This window comes from Oncorhynchus masou, chromosome 15 (assembly GCF_036934945.1).
Source record: "Oncorhynchus masou masou isolate Uvic2021 chromosome 15, UVic_Omas_1.1, whole genome shotgun sequence".
Taxonomy (NCBI): domain Eukaryota; kingdom Metazoa; phylum Chordata; class Actinopteri; order Salmoniformes; family Salmonidae; genus Oncorhynchus; species Oncorhynchus masou.
The window spans coordinates 17,773,237-17,799,664 of record NC_088226.1 but is presented as its reverse complement, the minus strand read 5'-3'; the positions used below and the strand labels follow the sequence as shown (position 1 = coordinate 17,799,664).

Here is a 26,428-nt window from a genome sequence, read left to right as displayed (position 1 = left end):
ATACAGTATCACCTGTTTCTCTGCTTGAAAGTACACTTAGTGCCAGGTTGGTAATTCAGCCATGATTACTACAAGTTTAGATAGCTGCGTAAACTAACTTATCAATCTTTTTTTTTTTTAGCTGACATGGGCTAATTGAGTGATTGTCAGTGACTGATATAACTAGAGGAAGACTGCTGATGTACAACAACATTCCGAAATTGCCCCTTGTGTATATTACTATTATAAAGCTAAACAGTAAGTTAAGACCCCCCTCCCCCAAAAATGTACGTTTATTTTTGTTGGTCGTGTCCCCCTAGCGGCCGGTGGCATTAGGCGACCTCCTATATCGCTTATGCCTAGAGCCGGCCCTGGTGAGCAGCTGCCATTCAGCGGGTACTTAGGAGCACTGACGGTAACTGCAGATGAAGGAAGGAAGGAAGGAAGGGAGTGGGCGAGTTAATATAGCAGCGGTCCCTTATTCAACACATACACACACCCGCGAAGAGTTTGAGTGAACGAGAGAGAGAGAGAGAGACGGAGGGAGTGTATGTCCACACAGAGCTCGAACCACTGCATTCAAACGGAGAAGGGGAGAGGGAAACGGCTGCTACTTATCTGAACAAGCTTCCACACATACGGAGGAGCCGAGGCCATTCCCACTGGCGATATTACTGCAGTAGATTGCATTGACGCCAGCAGCAAGAGATACCTCATGCGGGCATAGACGCGTCGCATTTGTCGGTGGTAAAAAGCTACTAGGGCGCCTATTTACCAACCCCCGCTGTTATCCCTATATTTTGTTTCGGTTTATCTCATTGTACTCTGCTGAGAGTGTTTATTCGGCACCTTGCGTTCGTCATCCAGTGTATTTTGGCCGCTGCTTGAACCTGACAAACACTGTTCCTTGACGCGCCCGAAACGTCTGCAGAGGTGGAGGAGACGCCAGGGAGCGGTTGTTGTGGAGCAGGTTGGGATATTTTGCGATAAAAGCTACTCAACCAGAACGTGCAGTCGTGTGTGAGCACGCTTTCGCCGATGTCGATAGTCTACTGCTTCACAAATCGGATTTTTACACTGCTCTTTTAAAATCATGATTTGACACATGGGTTTAAGTATCGCCATGCGAGAGTTTACTACGAAGACCGGTCAATAGAATTACGCATGGATGCTTGTATAATGTAGTCACAACGTTAGTTCCTGCAGAGGTATTCAGTTCATATCAATCACCATCAAAAAAAGCCTTATTGCGGTATTGTATCAAAATGCCTGCGGGAATGAAGCCCCTGGAAAAGTTTTTGAAGAAACAGACAACGGCGCTCACTCGAGCTGGTGGCTTTGGTGAGAAGGCGACTGGCACTGGCACTTCTCGGCGGCGAGCCAGCCTGTCTCGGGTGGTTCCGTTTTTCAGGGAAACTTCTCCAGAGAGCGGTCCGGCCAGGGAGGTGTTCAGCCCGGACACTGAGGAAGCACCGTGCTGGCCCTCGGCCACTGCGGACATTAGGAGCCCGTCGTTGTCTAGCGATGAGCAAAGCTCCGAGGCGAGTCTGGACACGAGCTGGACTCCGCTGCCTGCGGACACACCGGACAACCTGGCGCTGGCGCTCCTGGACAGTGTGGCGGGCAAACGATATGGCAACTGCACAGGTAAATTGACCTTGTCAATCAACAGCATTTATACAACACAGTGCATCCACCTATTGGCCTGTGAATCATCACACTCAGTGGTTTGACTAATGCCTCAACTGTTTCACACCAAGTCATGGTGTTCTTGCGTTTCACTTTTGCAAATTAGCCAAGCAATTCACTTGTCAAACGAATGTAGCCCATCCAGGAACCCCAAACTACCATTTGGTCCTTGCTTAGGCTATATCCTAGTCTATAGGCCAACATATGCTATTGAAAATAACTAAGATTTTGTTATTTTCTCATTTTTCTCCAAATAACAAAAACCCCAAATACTCAGTCAGTGATCTATTCCAGGCTGTAGAATTTGGGATTAGGCGGTGTTTCCGTCCCATCATTGCCTTGTTATATTATCTGATTCAACGGTTACATAAGAACGTCTGGCCTCATTAAGAAAAATAAAAGCCTGCTATTAAAAGGGATGGTCCAGATGTTTCTCACACCTCAGAAAAGAAGACCTTGCCAAATGAATCATATTTACGCTTTACATTTGTGACATTTACACCAAAAACGAAACTCGTCCAAAATCTAACGTATAGGGTTCAGTTTATTCAACAAAAACCTTTTGATTGAGCTCATTTGCACTTGCCCATTACAGTAGCAGCATGTCTTTCGTATGGAAACTGGCTGCTTCACTATCAGTCATGGAGGAAAGCGATAGTCTTCGCACATTGGCTGCTGAGTTTGTGCACTTATTTATTTATTTATAAAAACGAGGTCATGATTCTCATCCTAAAAGACAATGTTTCTGTTGGCAGCTAAAGAGCAAACGATACAATGTGTTTTATTCTGGAGTGGGCCTTGCGTGGAGCGTCTCAAATACAAGCAAATTCTACTTTAGCGCTTGGCTACGCAGACGCTCGTTCACGCACGCGAGCTGTGTGGGTTTAATAATGAAATAACATGTATGTGTACATTTTTATTTTGCAACGCTCGCTCGCGCAATGTAGACAGTGAGGTTTGCATGTAATGCCTCTGAAGGGAAAAGTAATTTTAAACTGAGTCAGATTACGTTACTGAGTTTGGGTAATCCAAAAATTAGGCTACAGATTACAATTTTTGAACAGGTAACTGTAACGGATTTACAATTGGAAAAGCAACCCACAGCAACGCGGAGCCCACATTTGTATACACTGTAATATAGCAACCATAAACATATGTATGTGAGGGAGCTGGTGATGGTTTCTTGGAATAGTGCCATAGAAGATTTCCCAAACTGTTGATGCTGTTGAAATGAAGTAGGTTAGTGGTTATAATGTGATTTATTCCTATCCTGTGGGGGATGGTTGGTGAGTGATACACTGCATTAGATGATACCACCACTGTCAATATCTACCTTTGAGCGAAGCCTCCAGTATGTCCATTTTTACTATGCAACTCATTGTGAGTTTTTTTCCTTCCACTGCTTATTTCAACAAGTCATGCAGTAACAGGATTTAAGAGTTTTCCAAGGTAGATTGCCAAGGCTTCCTGTGTAACATGCAGATTTTCCTCCCAGCCAATCCTTGAATTCTGCTCAGTTTATCTGTTGTGTTGGTTGGTGCATGATGTGGGTTTCACACACTGTAACACTAACAGATCTCTCTGGAACATCCAACAGATTTATGAAGTACGACTGCGATGTGCTGGTCAGGCATTATTACAGGCAACAATGAACAGATCAATAGCATATGATCAGGAAATGTCTCAGAATGAACACCTGTAATTAACTGTGTGGAGGACACATTGAGACCTACTGTTTTAGTGATAATCCACATCAGTTCCTGTTGTTCTGTTGCAGGAGGAATATGCTCTACCTTGGTTCATATAGTGCATAAGGGTTCATTGTACCTCCAGTAAATTCTCTTAGAAATATTCTGCTTGCGGGCAACCATCCCCCATTATGCATTGCAAAGCCAGTGTACCTCCTGTCCTATGACCCCTTGACCTCTCTGACCTGCTCCCCGGGTCATCCTGTATGTTCCTGTTAAACTGACTGAGCATGCTTAAATTCCCCTCTCTCGCGCTGTTGTTTCTCTGTCAATTTCCCCCTACAGCATTTTACAGGAAAATACATATCTCCACCGCATCATTCCTAAGAAGAGAGAAGTGGTGTCGTAGTGCCCAATGATGGAATTGGCTCTGTATAGCAGCCAATAGTCATGTTTGAAACAGCAGATGTGATTCCAGAATGTATATCTGATTCCGAATGAATCAAAGTGGGAGGTTTTAGTGATACATGGGTTGATGTTCAACCTGATTTATGTAGGCTTTTAGTTTGACAAATACACAGGGAACTTGGTTGGCGTATGGCTGAAGAGGGTTCACGAGAGTTCATCTGGTCCACCCCAAAGGGTCACTATTCTGTTTGACTTTTATTTGTCCGACTCATTTTGCTCGTTGACTTAATTCACTCCAGCGGACTGCGTTGGTGTTATAAACACTTAGTGAACTACAACCCAGATGGTTTAAATATGTTTAATCTCGTTTAACCTGTTTCTTGGAGGGCCAAGCTTGCTGCTGTTCTAGAATATGTAAAAAAAATGCGTGGCTAATCCAGGATTAGTTAACAAAAGCGGACCTGCCCACCCTTTCATGTGGAACAGAAATTAATCTTTGGATTATGGATCTAGGTTGGATCTTGATCCTGCCTTATAGTCAAAATGTTTCTAATTAGGAAGTGTGTGTGTGTGTGTGGATGCAAATGTGTTTATGTTGAAACAATGTCAACAAGGTCCACTACGACTCGGACACTGCATGCTCCCCGACCTTATGACCCCCTGTCTCACACAGTCCTATATGACATTCTACCTGACAGACTTGAGTACACCACACCGTATAACATTTTACCACTGCACACCACAGTGCTCTCACTGAGATACTATGCACCAGGCTGTCCATATCAGCAGTCCCAGATCAGTGTTGGCTGAGTGGCGCTCCAGATGAACACCATAAACCCTCTGAGTCACTGCCCTCTGCTTGTGTGTGTGTGTGTGTGAGAGAGAGAGACACAGTGCCGCAGGTAAAGAACAGATTATAAGCATTTTGACAGCCCCTAAAAAGTCCCGTCCTTTTCGAGGTCAACGGCAACGCTCTTATGTAACCCTGTTTACCTTGTGGTTTCATTTCTCGTCCACCCACGCTATTGGTTCTAGGACCAGGCATGTTGAGGCAAGGGTTAGGCAGTTTTTAGCGGTGTACATGTCTCACAGAGTTACAGTGGAAGTAAAGATCAAAACAGTCTGTTAATGAAGCCATGTCTGACTCATAATGTGTGATACAACTTAGGAAACCACACGTCTACAGTCCATTCCCACTGTTATTGTCTGATAAATAGTCCAAATGAAAACAGATGGATAAGACTATCATCATAATAACAAAGAAGGTCATTTGCCCCTCCACATCCTGTGTATTTGGACAGTACACATTCTTAGGATACTATAGTATTACATGTAAAAGCACGGAACTAAACAAGTAGTAGAGGTTTAGACCAGTCACCCATGGGTACAATAATGGGTTAAAATAGCAATGGTCGATACAGACGAGGGTGTCAGGGCACTGGAGATGCTGCAGCAGTTGCTTACAGTGCAGAACAGTACATGGCTGGTTTGTCTTGCAGAGTGACGAGGACTTGGGGGTTTGATGTTGGCTTTTGAAACACTTGCAATGCAGAGGGGGAACATGTCTCGTATCAAGCTCCACATCAGTTATTCACAAAGCCAAGTGGGATGTTTAAACTAGACTTTGGCTGTGCTTGACGCTCTCATTGCTTTGCATTCCACATCCAGCGATACACTCCTTTAGGCGGCAGCTCTGAGACTCTGAGCCACGCAGCTGAAAAGTCTTGTGGAACGAAAGGGAGAGGGAGGAAAAGGGACAGAGTGCAGAGAGAGAATGTGATTTGTGTTGGGCTGTGTGGGAGGGATTCTGATGATTCTTTTATGGAAAGAAAGTGGGATTAAAAGAGATGAGGCTGCCTAGTGCCCACTCCTTTTGGATGCTTTTACATAAGGAGAGGAGGGACGGCGGACTCTCCCCTGCCTCCTTGCTCTCTACATGCCTGCACTCTCCTCTCAAGCCCACGCACCTTGACCACTGAGGAGAGTAGAGCACGATGGGGCCCTCCAGGGATGATTGACTTGCCTTACTTACTGTGTGTGTGTGTGTGTGTATATATGTGTTTGAATCTCTATGTTCTTTTTGCGTGTGCATGTGTGTGCGCTTGGATGCATGCGTTTGCATTTCTGTACTTTTTTCGCTTGGATGGATGTGTGCGTTGTGCTTGCATAAGAGTGTGTGCTTGGATGTGTGTGAGAGTGGGTTGGAGCATGTCTTTCTGTGTGCCCAGCGTGGAAAAGAGGCTCTCCAGCACAGCACCTGTTCACATGGCAACCAGCACTTCCAGGGAAGCAGCAGGAGGAGGAGGAGTGGGGGGAAGAGAAACCGAGGGAATGCAGGAAGGAAGGAGATGAGTGTCTGAGAACATGAGACTTGGGAGAGACTGAATAGAGGTTTCATAAACTATATGGACAGTGTGCCAGCCAGTGGGAGGAAGAGGGGGACAGAGAGACTGAGCAAAATACTCTTGTAAACTGGCTTCTATATCATAAGGATGTTCTCATCTAATCATCACTTCTTTATCTACTAGCTTATCCAGGTGGCATGATGACAAGTAGATCGGTGCAGTGGTTTCTTTCTCTCAGTTGGCAGTTTGGTACCAACTAGTTTTGACCATCCAGAGGGAGTCGGGTTGCAGCAGCCTTGCCAGCTGGGTAGTGACTATGACTTACCCTGGTGAACTCCTTTGCCACTTGACATCCTTTGATGTGACCGGAGCAGTGGTTCTTATCTCTGCCATGTGGTGTGCAACATTAGGCGCTCGCGCACAGATGGCCCCCGAGCACATTGGGGGAAACGCCGCTAGCCAGCGGCAGTAATATCAACCTTTCTTCCTCCCTCCCACTGTAACACTGAATACTGACCCAGGGACAGGCCTAATCGCAGGGGATGGTAGACCAATCAACTTGGCAGGCTTAGGAATCTGATTTGGGAACAGTTGTATTAGAGAGAGAGAATTGACTAGCATGGGAACTGTCAGGTTACATTTAAGGGACACACACTCACTCCAAGACCAAGAAGCATACTCTCTCCAGAATGGTCCCCAGCATAAGGGCCAGAGGAAGATGTACATGCTACATGATGATAAACTGAGAGGGTTTGGAGAAGGCATGAAGCCACTATGGCAGGTGTATTGTTAATTATTTTATTTTTGTTTATTTTATTTCACCTTTATTTAACCAGGTAGGCCAGTTGAGAACAAGGTCTCATTTACAAATGTGACTTGGCCAAGATATTGCAAAGCAGTGCGACACAAACAACAACAGAGTTACACATGGAATAAACAAACGTACAGTCAATAACACAATAGAAAAAGTCTATATACAGTGTGTGCAAATGGCGTGAGGAGGTAAGGCAATAAGTAGGCCGTAGTTGCGAAGTAATTGAAATTGAGAAAATTAACACTGGAGTGATCGACGTGCAGATGATGATGTGCAAGTAGAAATACTGGTGTGCAAAAAAGTAAATAAAATGGGGATGAGGTAGGTAGATTGGATGGGCTATTTACAGATGGGCTGTGTACAGCTGCAGTGATCGGTTAGCTGCTCAGATAGCTGATGCTTGAAGTTAGTGAGGGTGATATACAGTGCCTTGCGAAAGTATTCGGCCCCCTTGAACTTTGCGACCTTTTGCCACATTTCAGGCTTCAAACATAAAGATATAAAACTGTATTTTTTTGTGAAGAATCAACAACAAGTGGGACACAATCATGAAGTGGAACGACATTTATTGGATATTTCAAACTTTTTTAACAAATCAAAAACTGAAAAATTGGGCGTGCAAAATTATTCAGCCCCCTTAAGTTAATACTTTGTAGCGCCACCTTTTGCTGCGATTACAGCTGTAAGTCGCTTGGGGTATATCTCTATCAGTTTTGCACATTGAGACTGACATTTTTTCCCATTCCTCCTTGCAAAACAGCTCGAGCTCAGTGAGGTTGGATGGAGAGCATTTGTGAACAGCAGTTTTCAGTTCTTTCCACAGATTCTCAATTGGATTCAGGTCTGGACTTTGACTTGGCCATTCTAACACCTGGATATGTTTATTTTTGAACCATTTCATTGTAGATTTTGCTTTATGTTTTGGATCATTGTCTTGTTGGAAGACAAATCTCCGTCCCAGTCTCAGGTCTTTTGCAGACTCCATCAGGTTTTCTTCCAGAATGGTCCTGTATTTGGCTCCATCCATCTTCCCATCAATTTTAACCATCTTCCCTGTCCCTGCTGAAGAAAAGCAGGCCCAAACCATGATGCTACCACCACCATGTTTGACAGTGGGGATGGTGTGTTCAGGGTGATGCGCTGTGTTGCTTTTACGCCAAACATAACGTTTTGCATTGTTGCCAAAAAGTTCCATTTTGGTTTCATCTGACCAGAGCACCTTCTTCCACATGTTTGGTGTGTCTCCCAGGTGGCTTGTGGCAAACTTTAAACAACACTTTTTATGGATATCTTTAAGAAATGGCTTTCTTCTTGCCACTATTCCATAAAGGCCAGATTTGTGCAATATACGACTGATTGGACAGAGTCTCCCACCTCAGCTGTAGATCTCTGCAGTTCATCCAGAGTGATCATGGGCCTCTTGGCTGCATCTCTGATCAGTCTTCTCCTTGTATGAGCTGAAAGTTTAGAGGGACGGCCAGGTGTTGGTAGATTTGCAGTGGTCTGATACTCCTTCCATTTCAATATTATCGCTTGCACAGTGCTCCTTGGGATGTTTAAAGCTTGGTAAATCTTTTTGTATCCAAATCCGGCTTTAAACTTCTTCACAACAGTATCTCGGACCTGCCTGGTGTGTTCCTTGTTCTTCATGATGCTCTCTGCGCTTTTAACGGACCTCTGAGACTATCACATTGCAGGTGCATTTATACGGAGACTTGATTACACATAGGTGGATTGTATTTATCATCATTAGTCATTTAGGTCAACATTGGATCATTCAGAGATCCTCACTGAACTTCTGGAGAGAGTTTGCTGCACTGAAAGTAAAGGTGCTGAATAATTTTGCACGCCCAATTTTTCAGTTTGAGTTGTTAAAAAAGTTTGAAATATCCAATAAATGTCGTTCCACTTCATGATTGTGTCCCACTTGTTGTTGATTCTTCACAAAAAAAATACAGTTTTATATCTTTGTTTGAAGCCTCAAATGTGGCAAAAGGTCGCAAAGTTCAAGGGGGCCGAATACTTTCGCAAGGCACTGTAAGTCCCCAACTTCAGCTATTTTCTTTTCAGTTCATTCCAGTCATTGGCAGCAGAGCACTGGAAGGGAAGGTGGCCAAAGTAGGTGATGGCTTTGGGGATGACCAGTGAGATATACCTGCTGGAGCACGTGGAGCCAGTGGGTCTGGCGACAATATGTAGCGAGGGCCAGCCGACGAGAGCATACAGGTCGCAGTGGTGGGTGGTATATGGGGCTTTGGTGACAAAACGGATGGCACTGTGATGGACTGCATCCAGTTTGCTAAGTAGAGTGTTAGGTAGGATAGTCAGTTTTTACGAGGGTATGTTTGGCAGCGTGAGTAAAGGAGGCTTTGTTGCGAAATAGGACGCCAATTCCAGATTTTATTTTGGATTGGAGATGTTTAATGTGAGTCTGGAAGGAGAGTTTAGTCTAACCAGACACCAAGGTATTTGTAGTTGTCCACATATTCTGAGTCAGAACCGTCAAGAGTAGTGATGCTAGACGGGCGGGCGGATGCGGGCAGCGAACAGTCCAAAAGCATGCATTTAGTTTTACTAGCGTTTTAAGAGCAGTTGGAGGCCACAGAAGGAGTGTTGTATGGCATTGAAGCTCATTTGGAGGTTTGTAAGTGTCCAAAGAAGGGCCAGATGTATACAGAATGGTGTCGTCTGCGTAGAGGTGGATCAGGGAATCAACCGCAGCAAGAGCGACATCGTTGATATATACAGAGAAAATATTCGGCCCGGGAATTGAACCCTGTGGTACCCCCATAGAGACTGCCAGAGGTCCGGACAACAGGCCCTCCAATTTGACACACTGAACTTTATCTGAGAAGTAGTTAGTGAACCAGGCGTGGCAGTCATTTGAGAATTCAAGGCTGTTGAGTCTGCCGATAAGAATACAGTGATTGACAGAGTCGAAAGCCTTGACCAGGTCGATGAAGACGGCTAAACAGTACTGTCTTTTATCGATGACAGTTATCATATCGTTTAGTACATTGAGCGTGGCTGAGGTGCACCCGTGACCAGCTCGGAAACCGGATTGCACAGCGGGGAAGGTACGGTGTGATTCGAAATGGTCAGTGATCTGTTTGTTAACTTGGCTTTCCGAAGACTTTAGAAAGGCAGGGCAAGATGGATATAGGTCTATAACAGTTTGGGTCTAGAGTGTCACCCACTTTGAAGAGGGAGAACTGCGGCAGCTTTCCAATCTTTAAGGATCTCGGACAATACGAAAGAGGTTGAACAGACTGGTAATAGTGGTGGCAACAATGGCGGCGGATAATTTTAGAGGGCCCAGATTGTCTATCCCAGCTGATTTGTATGAGTCCAGGTTATGCAGCTCTTTCCGAACATCTGTTATCTGGATTTGGGTGAAGGAGAAGCTGGGGAGGCTTTGGCAAGTAGCTGAGATTATGCTCTGTCTGTCCAGTGTGTAGAGCAAAATGTTAGTAGTTCAAAATTTCCAACAAAAGCATTGTGCGGTTGGAGGAAGGGTGAAAGGCATATGTTTGCAGTAGCCATCTCCTCCGGAGTTCTGCTGTTAGAGAGGCTCAAACAGAAGACCCATCAATCCCAACCTTCAGTTCCAACATGGTCTTTAAACATGTGAAAAGCAGCCAAAAGGTCACAGCAGCTGCATTGAAGGGCAAAGACGAAAACTGAGGAAAAACATTGTCTTTTTCATTGTTTGGTGTAGTCTGTTGATTTAAGGGTGTTTCCTGTGGCAGCCATGTGTGTTTGTACATGTGCACTTATTTTATAGCTCTGTCACAGGGTTGTGTACTAGAGAGAGAGATGCCATGCGGGCATATTGCTTACGCCCCTTTGGGTCCCCGGGACCAGGATTGAGAACCAGTGGCTTAGACATCTGGGGTGTGACCCCTAGTGTTGTTTGGTGGGAGAGTCTTGGAAACATTGTGGACCGATAATAAACATTTGAGCAGTGTTTCCAAATCCGGAGATAGATATATATATATATATATATACACACAATTACCAGTCAAAAGTTTGGACACCTACTCATTCCAGAGTTTTTCTTTATTTGTACTATTTTCTACATTGTAGAATAATAGTGAAGACAAAACTATGAAATAACATGTATAGAATCATGTAGTAACCAAAACAAATCAAAATATATTTTTAAATTTTTCAAAGTAGCCACCCTTTGCCTTGATGACAGTGTTGCACACTCTTGGCATTCTCTCAACCAGCTTCATGAGGAATGCTTTTCCAACAGTCTTGAAGGAGTTCCCACATATGCTGAGCACTTGTTGGCTGCTTTTCCTACACTCTGCGGTCCGACTCATCCCAAACCATCTCATTTGGGTTGAGGTCGGGTGATTGTGGAGGTCAGGTCATCTGATGCAGCGCTCCATCACTCTCCGTCTTGGTCCAATAGCCCTTACACAGCCTGGAGGTGTGTTTAGGGTCATTGTCCTGTTGAAAAACAAATGATAGTCCCACTAAGCGCAAACCAGATAGGATGGCCTATCACTCCATAATGCTGTGGTAGCCATGCCTGATTCACGCAGTCTCCTCTGAATAGTTGATGCTGATGTGTCTGTTACTTGAACTCTGTGAAGCATTTATTGAGGCTGCAATTTCTGAGGTTGGTAACTCTAATGAACTTGGGTCTTCCTTTCCTGTGGCAGTCTTCATGAGAGCCAGTTTCATCATAGCGCTTGATGGTTTTTGCGACTGCATTTGAAGAAACTTTAAAAGTTCTTAATTTTCATAATTTACTGACCATGTCTTAAAATAATGATGGACTGTCGTTTCTCTTTGCTTATTTGAGCTGTTCTTGCTATAATATGGACTTGGCCCTATTTGGTAAAAGACCATCTTCTATATGCCCCCCTACCTTGTCATAACACAACTGATTGATTGGCTCAAACGCATTAAGAAGGAAAGAAATTGCACAAATGAACTTTTAACAAAGTAACACTGGAATGAGTAGGTGTCCAAACTTTTGACTGGTACTGTATGAATGTGTCCTATAGCATTAGACACTGTGGTGGGAAAGTCAAATCAAATCAAAGTTTATTTGTCACGTGCGGCGAATACAACGGGTGTAGACCTTACAGTGAAATGCTTACTTACAGGCTCTAACCAACAGTGCAATTTCAACAACAAAAAAGGTATTAGGTGACCAATAGTTAAGTCAAGAAATAAAAACAACCGTAAAAAGACAGTGAAAAAACCACAAGTATGTGACTGGCAAAGGCAGTGCCTCGACTTGGATGGCCTTGGGTGCATATTTGAGCCTTGCTGTAAGCTCACTGGAGCGAGAGGCCAGACAAGTCTCTCCGCTGCCCAAAATGGAAGGTTGCGGTTGGGGAGGGGATGTCGCAGAGTAGCTACTGGGTGCAGTTTAAATTAGGTTACTATGAACAGCAGGGAACCACTGCTGCGTGTCTGTTTGTCACCATTTGGTTTCGGGTTACTTATAAAATCCAGATTGTCCATGCATATCTCTGTGTGTGTGTGAATTTTTCCTCTGCCATATCGACACAGGATTGTGTATGTGTTTTTACATTTGCCCTGATGTTCATTTGCATCTCAACGGCTGTGTGTTTTGGAGGTGGAGAATGGGAATTGGCGTGGGGAAGATGCACCAGATTAGTGGAACAAGCGCCAGCAGGCAGATTCAGAGTACACACACTCGCCCACACACACACTCTCTACCTCTCCATCTGACCGCTTCATGCTGAAACCCAAACACTTAAGAGAGAGCTGAGAGGGTGTGTGTTTTTGTATGCGCATAGTAAGGTAGAGTACAGTCAAAGAGATAAGGTCACCATAGAAACGGGATACGCATCACAGTTTATATAACTGCATACCAGACTAGTTCGGTTCGGCTGGTAGCTAGGGATGGGCTGAAATCTGCCTTTCTGTCTCTCCAATATCAAATTGATTTATAGAGCCTTTTTTTACAGCAGATGTCACAAAGTGCTGTACAGAAACCCAGCCTAAAACCCCAAACAGCAAGCCATACAGATGTAGAAGCACGGTGGCTAGGAAAAACTCTCTAGAACGGCTGGAACATAGGAAGAAACCTCGAGAGGAACCAGGTTCTGAGGGGTGGCCAGTCCTCTTTTGGCTGTGCCGGGTGGAGATTGTAAGAGTATGTGGCCATTAAGGACAGATTGCTCATCAAGGTGTTCAAATGTTCATAGATGACTAGCAAGGGTCACAGTGGTTGTAGAGGGTTCTACCGGTCAGCACCTCGGGAGTAAATGTCTTGTTTTTAAAAATCAGTCCCACTGGTTCAGATCCAAACCACATGTACAGCTTCTGCTTTATGAACGGTCTCCAGACCTTGTGTTGTCATGAGGCTGAATCTCCTCCCCCCTTCCACCCTGGTATAAGGTGGCCCACAGCTGTGAATTGAACCACAACCTCCTTCCATCTCTCCATCCTGCCATTTTCCACCCCTAAAGGGAGTGTGCACTCCTCCCCTCCCAGCCTTTATGCTTCCTGCAGGGAAAGAGAGAAAGGGGGATGAAGGACAGGGTGTACTTCAAGGATGTATGCTCTGCCCCCCCCCCCCCACACACACACACACCACCACCACAGCCCTCTTGCCATTTGGATTCAGGCACAGACCGTGGGAGGTGGGCAGTAGTGGGAGGTGGGCTTTGATCCTGAGATCAGGGGCATTGCAGGGAGGGAGTGTTTGTTTGTTTTTCTATTCATGCAGAAGTGTTTGAATGAGAGAATCTGTCGTCTGTAAATTAGTTGAGTGTCTAAGTGCCTGTATGTGTAGTGTCCATTTGGAATCATCTACCTCTGTATGAATGTGCACTCAGGTTTATGTGTACATGTACAACGTGTGCGTGGGGATGCACATGTTTGAGATTCTGGGCGTATGTGTTTTGTGTCTGTGTTTATGTGGGAGTTGGATTTGTGCTCCTCTCTCCCACTCCTGTCATGTGGAGCGGTGTGCTCACTTCTAATCTGAGCCAGAGATTTTCTGCACTTTTTAAGCTTCAGCATAATACGTGGCGGGAGGAGAGAAAGTGAGAGAACAGGCTTTGGTGAGAGGGAGAGAGGGAAACCATCTCCCCACCCTGTTACGTGCACTGATCCATCTTCGGGACATGCTATTTTTCTCTCTTTGTAGCGGGGGTTGGACACACTGTATTAGTTTGACAGTGGAGCAGGGAGATTATCAGTGGCCATCTCTCTCTGTTACCACTGTGTGGATCCAAGAGCCTGTCACAATGGGTCTTCCCCCACATCTAGAAGGTGAATGACCTGAACAGACCTCACCAATGAAACACAGTGGCAACCTGCCCGAGAGCCCGGCAGCCATATTGGATGAGTCAAACAGGATGACTTCTCTCACATTCTAGTCCATGAGACTTTATTATGTAAGCTACACATGAAACAAACAGGGAATGTGTCCTCTCTATGCTATAAGTTTCTATGGTCTCCTTTGCCATACTGCACTTCATAGCTAGCTCTGTAGCGCCCTGCTGTTCCTTTGCAGGTAGAGTTGAAAGGATGTGCTATTTTCCTGTGGTCACACACAGAGCTCCAGGGGAATAATGATGGGGAAGGTGATTGAGACCCGTGGCCTTCACCACTCTTCCTCGCCCACTCTTTTTTTTTCTCTTATTCTCTCTCTTTCTCATGCACTCTCCTCTCTTTCCTCTGGTTCTCTCTCTTTTGCATCCCATTTGTTTCTCCCCCGCCACCCACGTTCCCGCTCTCTCTTTTCTCTCCTCTCTCTCTGTGTGCTTTGCCTGTCTTTTGACTTTCATACTCTTTCTTTTTTTTATCGTTCTGTTTGCTTCCTCTGCTCGTCTTTTGCCGCTCTTCCACTCTCTCTCTCGCTCTCTGGGCTCAGTCTCACTGCAGCCACTCAACGTGGCATCTCCCTCACCAACTTCAAACATCAGCTATCTGAGCAGCTAACCGATCGCTGCAGCTGTACATAATCTATTGGTAAATAGCCCACCCATTTTCACCTACCTCATCCCCACAGTTTTTATTTATTTACTTTTCTGCTCTTTTGCACACCAATATCTCTACCTGTACATGACCATTTATCAATCCAGTGTTAATCTGCAATATTGTAATTATTCGCCTACTTCCTCATGCCTTTTGCACACATTGTATATAGACTCCCCTTTTTTCTTCTACTGTGTTATTGACTTGTTAATTGTTTACTCCATGTGTAACGCTGTGTTGTCTGTTCACACTGCTATGCTTTATTTTGTAAATGAGAACTTGTTCTCAACTAGCCTACCTGTTAAATAAAGGTGAAATAAAATAAAAAAATTAAAAAAACTGTGGGGAAACCAGTACTGCCAAGAGGTCGATGCGTGGACTCACTCGCTGCAGCACGCAACGACTACAGATACCCACATTAGCCCACAAACGAGCACGTTTTAACACACACACACAAACACACACACACTAGCATGCACACAGTCGAACCCGCAAAATACCACACAAGCACACATATTTAAATGTCATCCACACACGGACACCGACAAATATATTACATTCATTGGAAGTGCCTAATTACCATATGTAGTGGATACTTTAGGAAGGGAGTGGATCAGAAGCCTCTTACAATCAAGCAATAGAATCACATGCAGAGAATTGGTTCTGTAGTTTTCGCAATATCCAATGTCACACAGTATTTGTCTTTCTCTCCTGTTGAAATATAGTTCGAGTAGCCAGGAAGACGAGCGGTCTGAACGGGTCTTAATCTAGTAGTGATCGAACAGCAACGCCTCCATGCTTTATGAATTCAAAGCAGGTATTGCCATTCCACTGTCCCAGCCCTGCTCCAACGTGTGCCAAATTCTGTCACACACACACACACACACACACACACACACACACATACACACACCCTCCCTTAGAGGTCAGTGGGTTCCGTTTGTGGCGGTCTCAGTCTGGGATTGCGCATGGGGGCAGTTTGATCAGCACGGCTAGTGAGTGCTCTCTTAATGATGCACTCTGGGTAATGGAATGTGGGGCACCCCTTTTTGTGCCGCAGCTTCTAGTCATTTTCATCAAAACCTTCGTTTTTTGTTGTTGTTGTTACATATCCTGAACACACGTCTGCAGGCCTATATTGTCAACATCCTCACACCCCTAGTGTGCGTGTGGTGTCTTGTTGATGGTCAGTGTGTTAATATCTGTCTGTAAAATACAACACTCTTTAATTCATATGTCTGACCCTGCGAGGTTAAGTATCCACTAGCCTGCTTATCCCCATAACACCAGCAGTAAACTAGAGAAAGTATATCCTGTCACCGGGAACAATCCCTCCACACTCCGTCTACTGCTTTTCCAGAATAACAACTTCCCCCTAACCAGAGAGGAAATAGGCCTACACTTTCCAATTTCATCCGTCTCGTTTGTTGTCATTTGAAATAATAACAATAACAACACCACCCCGCACGAGTCATTGAAATCTCATCTGATTTAGTGGGATTGGAGCGATTTAACCGCAGTCCAGCCGGTCCGAGACTCCTAGTCAGGGTTTATAAATATGCCTCCCCTCTGGTGTGTAGAGCTATAGACTGCAGACTGAATTGGAGCACAGAGGACCAGGTGGCGGTTTCACTGAGACAGGATTTATCTTAGCTCAGTAGCAGAAGCCCCTGCGCTGCGCCAGGGCCAGGGATTTAACAGCAGACAAAGGTGACGTTAAGGGATTTCAGACACCCATTTTTTTATCTCTCTCTGACACCATAATCAAATTTGAGCTTTTGGGGCTCGACCGGTTGAACAAGTACAGTGGAGATACAGCTGCACCGGCTGTAGAAGCACAGCCATGCATAATTAACATGCTTCTCTCTCTCTCTCCCGCTCTCTCTTCCTCTCCTATCTCCCATTATCCCCTCTTCATAATCCCTTTTTCTTACACTCTTTTCCTGCCCATTTTCTTCTCCCTTTCCTCCATTCTCTATCCTTTCTCCCTCTGTCTCCCTCTGTCTCCCTCCCTACCTCTCTCTGTCTGTCTCCCTCCCTACCTCTCTCTGTCTGTCTCCCTCCCTACCTCTCTCTGTCTGTCTCCCTCACCACCTCTCTCTCTCTGTCTGTCTCCCTCACCACCTCTCTCTGTCTGTCTGTCTCCTCACCACCTCTCCTGTCTGTCTGTCTCCCTCACCACCTCTCTCTGTCTCTGTCTCCCTGTCTGTCTCCCTCACCACCTCTCTCTGTCTGTCTGTCTGTCTCCTCACCACCTCTCTCTGTCTGTCTGTCTCCCTCACCACCTTCTCTGTCTGTCTGTCTCCCTCACCACCTCTCTCTGTCTGTCTGTCTCCCTCACCACCTCTCTCTGTCTGTCTGTCTCCCTCACCACCTCTCTCTGTCTGTCTGTCTCCCTCACCACCTCTCTCTGTCTGTCTGTCTCCCTCACCACCTCTCTCTGTCTGTCTGTCTCCCTCACCACCTACCTCTGTCTGTCTGTCTCCCTCACCACCTACCTCTGTCTGTCTCTCTCTCGTTTCCACAGAAACCCTCCTGGATGACTTCATGTTGACACACCCCATCTTCCTGGCCTCAGACAGGTTCCAGCAGGTCCTACTCCAGCAGTATCCTTTACCTTCCCTTCCTGGCCTAGCCTGACCTGGGAGCCCCAATGTGTAAACATACACACACCTACACACCCTTCCCAGACATCCTCCCCAGGAAGAATTGGGATGCAGGAAGGCTCGGTCCGAGCACTCCCATCCGCTGTGCAAGGCGAGGGTGGCTCACTTCTGGTTTCCTGTCCGAGTGCTCGTTAGCACCAAGAGAATGCTGTTTTGTTCAACGCCGCTACTTCGCTAGGCTAATATAAACAATGGCACTGAACAAGCCTTGACACCGAATTTGGACATGGTCAATGTTTTTTTTTGCTTTAGAAAAGGTTCTCTTTGTCTTTTTGAAGCAACATGTTAAGTAGCCTATGATGTCCGCTACAGCAAGGGATGTTTTTTATTGAACATGCACACAGTGTTCAAGTAAAAGCTCTTGCAAATTAGCCGATTAAAAAAAAAATATATATATATATTATAATAATAAAATTAATTTTTTTAATGAATATTTATATTTTCTACAGTATCAAAGCCATATTAGGCTACTCAGTCAGGCTGGCGCTTAATTTGAGTAAGATTATCCAGTGCTGTTGCTCGTAACTTGGCAGGAGCGCTCGTCCAAAGGTTTAAGAACCGAATACTCCTTAGTAACAACAACGCCTCTGGCTCCCGTCTGCACCAAGCCAAGGAACAGTGTTTCTGTTTTGGCACCACCACAGGGGGTTCAGTAAAGTTGAGCAACATTCCCTGACGCAGAGTTGGGATTTGGGTCGCAGTAGTAGTGCAATCATTGGCAATGAGCCACACTGCTACTTAACGTCAGCCTCGTGGCTAACTCCCTTTCTCATATTATTACACTACAGTGGGGCGGCAGGGTAGCCTAGTGGTTAGAGCAAATCTGTCGTTCTGCCCCTGAACAGGCAGTTAACCCACTGTTCCTAGGCCGTCAATGAAAATAAGAATTTGTTCTTAACTGACTTGCCTGGTTAAATAAAGGTAAAATAAAAAAATAAAACAGTGGACCAAGAGATATGATATGAGGCTTCTGCCTATCTACAATTAACATATTTACAGCAATGATATTATCCTGCCTATCTCTGGCTTTAAAATCTTAATTTTCCTCCATTATGATAGCCCCCCCCCCCATTATGATCGCTTGCCATTTTGAAGGCTGTAAGTGAAGACATTCATCTTTAGTGACGAGACCGTATGTATTCCACTAGATATTATGTGTGTCTGTGTGCATTTGTGAGCCTGTCGGTGCATGTCTGTGTGTAAGGGATAGTGGTCTACGTTTGAGTCTGGACAGACACTACACCCCCTTTTCTCCCAGAACCCCCGTTCAGTGTGTCTGACCTCCATTCCCTCACTGAAGACCCTGGCTGTGTGTGTTTTAGAGGCCTGAGCGGCCCTCCAGACGACAATGGGACTCTCGACGGAGACTGCAACACAAAGGCATTCTGGGAAAGACCGTCCGCATGCCTCGCTGCCCTTAATACAGCTTGTTTGGGCCCTAGTGAGACGCCCCAGTGTAAGGGGGGGGGGGGTGTTCTTACACATGATCAATGATCCAGCCTGTTCTCCATTGTACCTCTTAACCCTTTCCCCTCTCCTCCTCCCTCCCGCTGTCTTTCTCTCCCACCTATTCTTTGTCTCTTCTCCCTCCATCCATCCACACCTCTCCCTCAGCCTCGCTGGCCCCAATCAGATCTTCTGTTGTGGAAACACGTTTGGCTTCCTTCTGGAAATGAAAACAAATGCTACCTCCCATTCCATTAGGAACACTGAGAATTCCTCCCTTTACGTCACTCTCCATGAGTAACTCATCCCAGACCCTTGACACACACACACACACACACACACTACACTTGTAGTGGCTGAGCGATCAAAGCCCAGAACCCCGGCTATGTTGAAGAGCTTTGGAGGGACTCCAAGCCACTGTGGAAGCTGGGGCCAAACTCCCACACCAGCAATAGAACTCAACCCAATAGAACAAAACCGAGAGAATAAGATACTGCAATGCAATATAAACCCAGCAGCTGGCCTTAGGGTTAGGTTGTGGTTTCTGGAGCTGGGAGAAGCAGGTGAACAGGGGATCATAGATATAGGATGACTAGATCTGGAATGTCATCCAGGGCATTGATAAATACTGTTCAGTGTGTGAGTTTGTAGGTCACAGGCCTGTGGTGGACTTGGATTGGGGTCTGAAATAGAGGAGGGTGTCAGGGATAGTCCCCTTCAGTGTAGCTGTGGAGTGTGGTGGGTAGAGTCCCTTTTTTATATTTAGGATAGGATGGCAGGTTTCCTCATGCGTGTCTGCATGTGTGTCTGCATGCGTGTCTGCATGCGTGTCTGCATGCGTGTCTGCATGCGTGTCTGCATGCGTGTCTGCATGCGTGTCTGCATGCGTGCGCACGTATGACTCCTATTTGGTGGCGAGTCCAACATAGACGCATGATGGTATACCTCAAGTCAGCGGATGAAAAATATCCCAATATCACACACATTCTGGTGCTGCACCGTGCAGAGCTCTTCAAACTCTTTACTGCTCTATTTGCTAAGATGCTCTCCTCTCCTCCTGCTGTGGCTGGAAGCTGGAGGTAAAAGGAGAGTGTGTGTGTGTGTGTGTGTGTGGTGTGTGTGCCTGCAATGGATGGGTGTGTCTGAGCCTTCACCACACAGTTCTCTGCTCTCCTCTGGCTAAGCTGTAATTACGAGTTGCTTGTTTGACTCTGAACACCGCACTGAAATACTGTGTTTTTCCATCTGCGCCTCTGGTGTCCATGGTTCTACAGCTGTGTGTTTCAGTGAGTTTATTAGAGTTTCTACAGGGTGTTTTTGAGCGCCTGCATGTGCTTGTGTGAGTGGTAATTTAATGTGTGCCTTCTGTCAGTGTGGTGTGTCCGTGAAGGTACTCGTAACCGACGTTGTGCAACTATGATAGAATTACAAAGTGTGTGTGTATCCTTTGCTAGTGTGGCATATAAATCATTTTGGTGTGGATAGTAAACAAGTACTAGAAAATAGCTTTCTCCAAATGATTCCATATCTTCTCCAACTTCAATATTAATCTCCTCATGACAGCCATCAGTAGATACTCTCTCGTTCTCTGTGGTGTTTTTCCCCCTTGACTCTGGGTTCAGATTCGGTGTGGAGGGGAAGGCAGGGGAGGGCTGGCCCAGCTGGGATGGGGCAGAGAGGAAGCAGGCTGTGCTGAGTGTTGCTTTCCGCTACCTGGACACATACAGAGAACTGCTGCAGGAAGAGGGCGAGAGGTCCAACAGCTTCCCCAAGGTACTGGTCCAGCACACATTCATGGAACGCACACACACACACACACGCACATGTACATACACGTGCGCACATACACACAGATACACCACGCACGCACACACAGACATCCAGCAGGACGATGGCGTGAGATCTAACAACTCGTCAGTGTTAAACACGCACTTTACAAGCACACACACACACCTGCTCTTCCATCCAAGCAGCCTGGCATCAAGGCCGTGTGCTGTGGCGTTCTCTCTGGGTGGGAGCTGTGTGTGGAGTGTTGATTCTGGCAGCAGCCTGTTAGGGCCGCCCAGGTTGTCATGGTGACGGAAATGACTCAGCTGAACACACCTTGGGAAATGAGGCTTTTGGCCTGTTCGATCTTTCCTTCTATATTCACATTAAAAACACATCTGTCGGTTTCCTTCATGGCCTCGAACACTGCTCCGTTCTGTCGCCACTGTCGTCTACCTATCGCTCTGTAGTGTTCTGTCTCGCTTTCTTTCTCTCTCGCTCCTTTCTCTCAGAACACTGTAGATGCAGTCTGTCTAGCAGCACATCTTGTGACAAACTGCGACTGCCCACACAGTGCTGGTAGACACACAGACAGAGGCACAAAGTGCACTCTCTCTCTGACAGTCATTTCTCTCCTCTGCCTCAGGAACTATATCTGTGTGCAGTCCAACAACTCAGTCAGTTCCCCGAGCTCGTGGAAGACGTGCTGAAGCTTCAGCGCTGGACCGAGATCCTCCAATGCCCGTAAGTCACACATCCACCCCAGCCAGATACACACGCAAGCACGCACGTATATATACACACACACACACACACACACACACACACACACACACACACACACACACACACACACAGAGCCCGCAGCCTCGTCTTTTAGCACCAGTCTGCTAGCGTTTCTGATATTCTGGGGCTGTGAAAGGCATTGCAGCGGGATGTTGCTGTGTTGTACCTCTTGGTTTAGTCAAAGCCTTTATTGCACAATCACTGTTAATTAGTGTAATAGGTTGTTTTTAATGGCCTTGGTTTCTCCTATAGCCTCCTAGCTCACACTGGCTTTTCTTGCACTGCAACTATTGTGGTGCCTTCCCCTATAAATAGGGCTAGGAGTTTACTTGACCTTGTAAGGAAGAACTCTGGCCCTTGGTACATACAGACCTTTGGATCCATCCCACTGTAGCACACAAGCCATCACAGCCAAATACAAACTAGTTGGCTTTGAAAGGATGCATAGACTGACAGACCGTCTACGGTGTTTTCCTAAGCAGTTCCGAGGAGGACAAGGAGATTCGGAAGAAGCAGGTGCGTCCTCTTTTCCGCCACTTCCGCCGCATCGACGCCTGTCTGCAGCCCAGAGAGGCCTTCCGGGGATCAGACGAGAGTGAGTGAGACAGGATGTGATGCAAAACGCATCATACTGTGACACTTTCTGTATTTTGAAAGTTCTATATCTTGAAAATGTAATTTCTCACATGCAAAAAAAAAAAAAAATTGGGACCTTATCAACAGTGGACAAAACATTTTTTAAAGCCAAAAATATTGTTTATTGAGTGGTATTTTCCTTTAAGGTCTTCAGATACAGGCCAACAGATATGAGGATATGGGACAGATGTTGTACACACTAGAGCCATGTGGGTGAAGTTTAAAAGGGTGTGTGTGTGTGTGTGTGTGTGTGTGTGTGTGTGTGTGTGTGTGTGCGCGCACGCACAGTCTTTTGCAGGGTGTACACGCCGGACCACTCGTACGTGACGATCCGCAGCCGTCTGTCGTGCCGCGTGGGGGAGATCCTGGCGCTGGTCAGGGAGAAGCTGCAGTACAGCGAAGACCAGCCAACCCAACCTGGCAACCTGCTGCTGGTGGCTGTCACCTCCGCTGGGGGTAGGACCACACACACACACACACACACTTGGCCCACACACACACACAGATACTGTATACATTAAACCTACGATTACTTCTCGCCATGCCTACTTTTTGATTTGCGTTGTGCAGGGGAAAAAAACACTTCAACAACCAAAACACCCAATCAGACAATGCAAGCTTTGACATGATTGTTTGAACAGTGACGCTTACATCCTCAAATGAGGTTTAGATTTAAATCCACAAATGACTACCCACCACTGCTTGGAGCTAAGCTGCCAAAAGTGATTTGACTCTATGGAGATGAAAACAGTTTGTTGATGTTCTGGCATGTCTCTGTGTGCTTTTTGTTATGTGTTCGCTGGAATCTCTACTAATCCATTGCGTGTGTGCTAATGTGTGAGCTCATCTGTGTTGTTGTGTTCTCAGAGAAGGCCGCTTTCCGGCCTAGCGACGAGGCCGTCTTCACCACCCTGGGAGTCAACACTCACCTGTTTGCCTGCGAGCCCTCTGAGCTGGAGAGCCTGGTGAGTCCGAGAGCACGAGTTATCACTTAACAATGGAGAGGAATGAAAAGCCCTGGCTGGTGGCCATTTTGGATAGCACTAAACATTGTTTACATTTGATTCATTTATAGTTCTCAGAAAGTTACCAATATAAAAAAATATGCCAAGGAGATGAAACAATGGTGTTTTAGTCCAAAGCTTCTCTGGTAAGACACCTACATTTTTTTTGTTTCTCTTTAGCTTCCCTTACCTGAGGAGATCCACTGGTCGCCCGGCGACAGTAAACTACATGACATGAGTGCTGAGGAGGTAGCCACTCAGCTGGTGGTGTTTGACTGGGAGCTCTTCAGCTGCGTGCATGAGGTCCGTGATTGGTGGAGCTGATAGTACTGGGCAGAACCTCTGCTAAATAATTGCAACAAAAAGTTAGCAGGGATGAGAACTTTTTATGCTGTGTGTGGTCTACCTACATTTTCGATGCTCTGGACTTATTGTACGTTTCTACATTGTTATGTCCAGGTGGAGTTTGTGTGCTACGTGTTCCACGGCGAGCAGGCTCGCTGGCGCCCCCTCAACCTTGAGCTGGTACTGCAGCGATGCAGCGAGGTGCAGCATTGGGTTGCCACCGAGATCCTGCAGTGCCAGTCGCTGCCTAAGAGGGTGCAGCTCCTCCGCAAGTTCATCAAGATCGCAGCTCTGTGAGTTCCGGGTGTCTTGTCAGTCCTATTGAATTATGTGCTGTTTTGATGATACAGTGCCTTGCGAAAGTATTCGGCCCCTTTAAACTTTGCGATCTTTTGCCACATTTCAGGCTTCAAACATAAAGATATAAAACTGTATTTTTTGTGAAGAATCAACAAGTGGGACACAATCATGAAGTGGAACGACATTTATTGGATATTTCAAACTTTTTTAACAAATCAAAAACTGAAAAATATTCAGCCCCTTTACTTTCCGTGCAGCAAACTCTCTCCAGAAGTTCAGTGAGGATCTCTGAATGATCCAATGTTGACCTAAATGACTAATGATGATAAATACAATCCACCTATGTGTAATCAAGTCTCCGTATAAATGCACCTGCAATGTGATAGTCTCAGAGGTCCGTTAAAAGCGCAGAGAGCATCATGAAGAACAAGGAACACACCAGGCAGGTCCGAGATACTGTTGTGAAGAAGTTTAAAGCCGGATTTGGATACAAAAAGATTTCCCAAGCTTTAAACATCCCAAGGAGCACCCTGCAAGCGATAATATTGAAATGGAAGGAGTATCAGACCACTGCAAATCTACCAAGACCTGGTCGTCCCTCTAAACTTTCAGCTCATACAAGGAGAAGACTGATCAGAGATGCAGCCAAGAGGCCCATGATCACTCTGGATGAACTGCAGAGATCTACAGCTGAGGTGGGAGACTCTGTCCATAGGACAACAATCAGTCATATATTGCACAAATCTGGCCTTTATGGAAGAGTGGCAAGAAGAAAGCCATTTCTTAAAGATATCCATAAAAAGTGTTGTTTAAAGTTTGCCACAAGCCACCTGGGAGACGCACCAAACATGTGGAAGAAGGTGCTCTGGTCAGATGAAACCAAAATTGAACTTTTTGGCAACAATGCAAAACGTTATGTTTGGCGTAAAAGCAACACAGCCCATCACCCTGAACACGCCATACCCACTGTCAAACATGGTGGTGGCAGCATCATGGTTTGGGCCTGCTTTTCTTCAGCAGGGACAGGGAAGATGGTTAAAGTTGATGGGAAGATGGATGGAGCCAAATACAGGACCATTCTGGAATAAACCTGATGGAGTCAAAAGACCTGAGACTGGGACGGAGATTTGTCTTCCAACAAGACAATGATCCAAAACATAAAGCAAAATCTACAATGGAATGGTTCAAAAATTAACATATCCAGGTGTTAGAATGGCCAAGTCAAAGTCCAGACCTGAATCCAATCGAGAATCTGTGGAAAGAACTGAAAACTGCTGTTCACAAATGCTCTCCATCCAACCTCACTGAGCTCGAGCTGTTTTGCAAGGAGGAATGGGAAAAAAATTCAGTCTCTCGATGTGCAAAACTGATAGAGACATACCCCAAGCGACTTACAGCTGTAATCGCAGCAAAAGGTGGCGCTACAAAGTATTAACTTAAGGGGGCTGAATAATTTTGCACGCCCAATTTTTCAGTTTTTGATTAATTAAAAAAGTTTGAAATATCCAATAAATGTCGTTCCACTTCATGATTGTGTCCCACTTGTTGTTGATTCTTCACAAAAAATACAGTTTTATATCTTTATGTTTGAAGCCTGAAATGTGGCAAAAGGTCGCAAAGTTCAAGGGGGCCGAATACTTTCGCAAGGCACTGTATATGTTTTAATAGTGTGTATGGCCACGATAATAGTTTAGATTAGTGCCAAGTGTTATTTGGTCATTCCTAACCGTGTGTTTTATGGTGTTTAGTTTATGGTAAAGTGTGTGTTATTGTCTAGTCATATCTAACGTGTGTGTGTGTGTGTGTGTGTGTACTTCAGGTGTAAGCAGCAGCAGGACCTGCTGTCCTTCCTAGCTGTGGTCCTGGGGCTGGACAACCCTGCAGTCAGCCGCCTTCGCCTCACCTGGGAGGTAAAACCCCCACACACACCCCAGTGGAGGCTGCTGAGGGGAGGACGGCTCATAATAATGTCTGGAACGGAGTGAATGGAATGGCGGCAACCATGCGTTTGATGTATTTGATACCATTCCACTGATTCTGTTCCTGTAATTACCACAAGCCCGTTCTCCCCAGTTACGGTGCCACCAACTTCCTGTGGTACACACCCCTCCATGCACACACAGTCAACATACACGTCAGCAAACACACTGGCGTAGGGATTTGTTTATAACTCTGGGGACTATTTGTCTGTGGTTTGTGGCAGGGCCTCCCTGGGAAGTTCAGGAAGCAGTTCCAGCAGTTTGAGAGCATTGCGGTGAGTGGCTGTTCGGGGTCTCCAAGGGGACAGTTAAGGGAGTCCTTATAATATGGGCTTACTGTATATCAGGGTTGGGCTAAGTTCCATTTCAGTCAGTCAAGATTCATAAGAGGTCTTCTGACTTCAAAAAGTAAATTACCCCAATCTGTATGTGGTTATGGGTTCATTTATAAGGCACATTTAGTGAAGGGTGAGTGAGTGAACGTGTTGTTGTTTTTCAGGATCCATCCAGGAACCACAAGTCATACAGAGACCTGATGGGCAGCCTCAGACCCCCCCTTATCCCCTTCACACCACTGCTGCTCAAAGGTGAGATACACA

At 45.8% G+C, this 26,428-nt stretch overlaps 1 protein-coding gene across 2 annotated transcripts in view; it reads left to right on the top strand.

Annotated features, from left to right (window-relative positions):
• The first annotated feature begins 369 nt into the window (after nucleotides 1-369).
• LOC135555802 (rap guanine nucleotide exchange factor-like 1) overlaps nucleotides 370-26,428 on the top strand; it is a 36,273-nt gene continuing 10,214 nt past the window's right edge. The window contains exons 1-12 of one of the 2 annotated variants that reach the window (XM_064988543.1): nucleotides 370-1,626; nucleotides 17,428-17,506; nucleotides 20,635-20,785; nucleotides 21,426-21,523; nucleotides 22,048-22,160; nucleotides 22,490-22,657; nucleotides 23,069-23,166; nucleotides 23,386-23,508; nucleotides 23,665-23,843; nucleotides 25,670-25,760; nucleotides 26,054-26,104; nucleotides 26,329-26,416. In XM_064988543.1, the coding sequence (XP_064844615.1) occupies nucleotides 1,245-1,626; nucleotides 17,428-17,506; nucleotides 20,635-20,785; nucleotides 21,426-21,523; nucleotides 22,048-22,160; nucleotides 22,490-22,657; nucleotides 23,069-23,166; nucleotides 23,386-23,508; nucleotides 23,665-23,843; nucleotides 25,670-25,760; nucleotides 26,054-26,104; nucleotides 26,329-26,416 (1,621 nt within the window). In that variant the 5' untranslated portion in view covers nucleotides 370-1,244. Of the gene's footprint in view, nucleotides 1,627-17,427; nucleotides 17,507-20,634; nucleotides 20,786-21,425; nucleotides 21,524-22,044; nucleotides 22,161-22,489; nucleotides 22,658-23,068; nucleotides 23,167-23,385; nucleotides 23,509-23,664; nucleotides 23,844-25,669; nucleotides 25,761-26,053; nucleotides 26,105-26,328; nucleotides 26,417-26,428 lie in introns of both variants that reach the window. The other variant, XM_064988542.1, reaches the window with a different exon arrangement.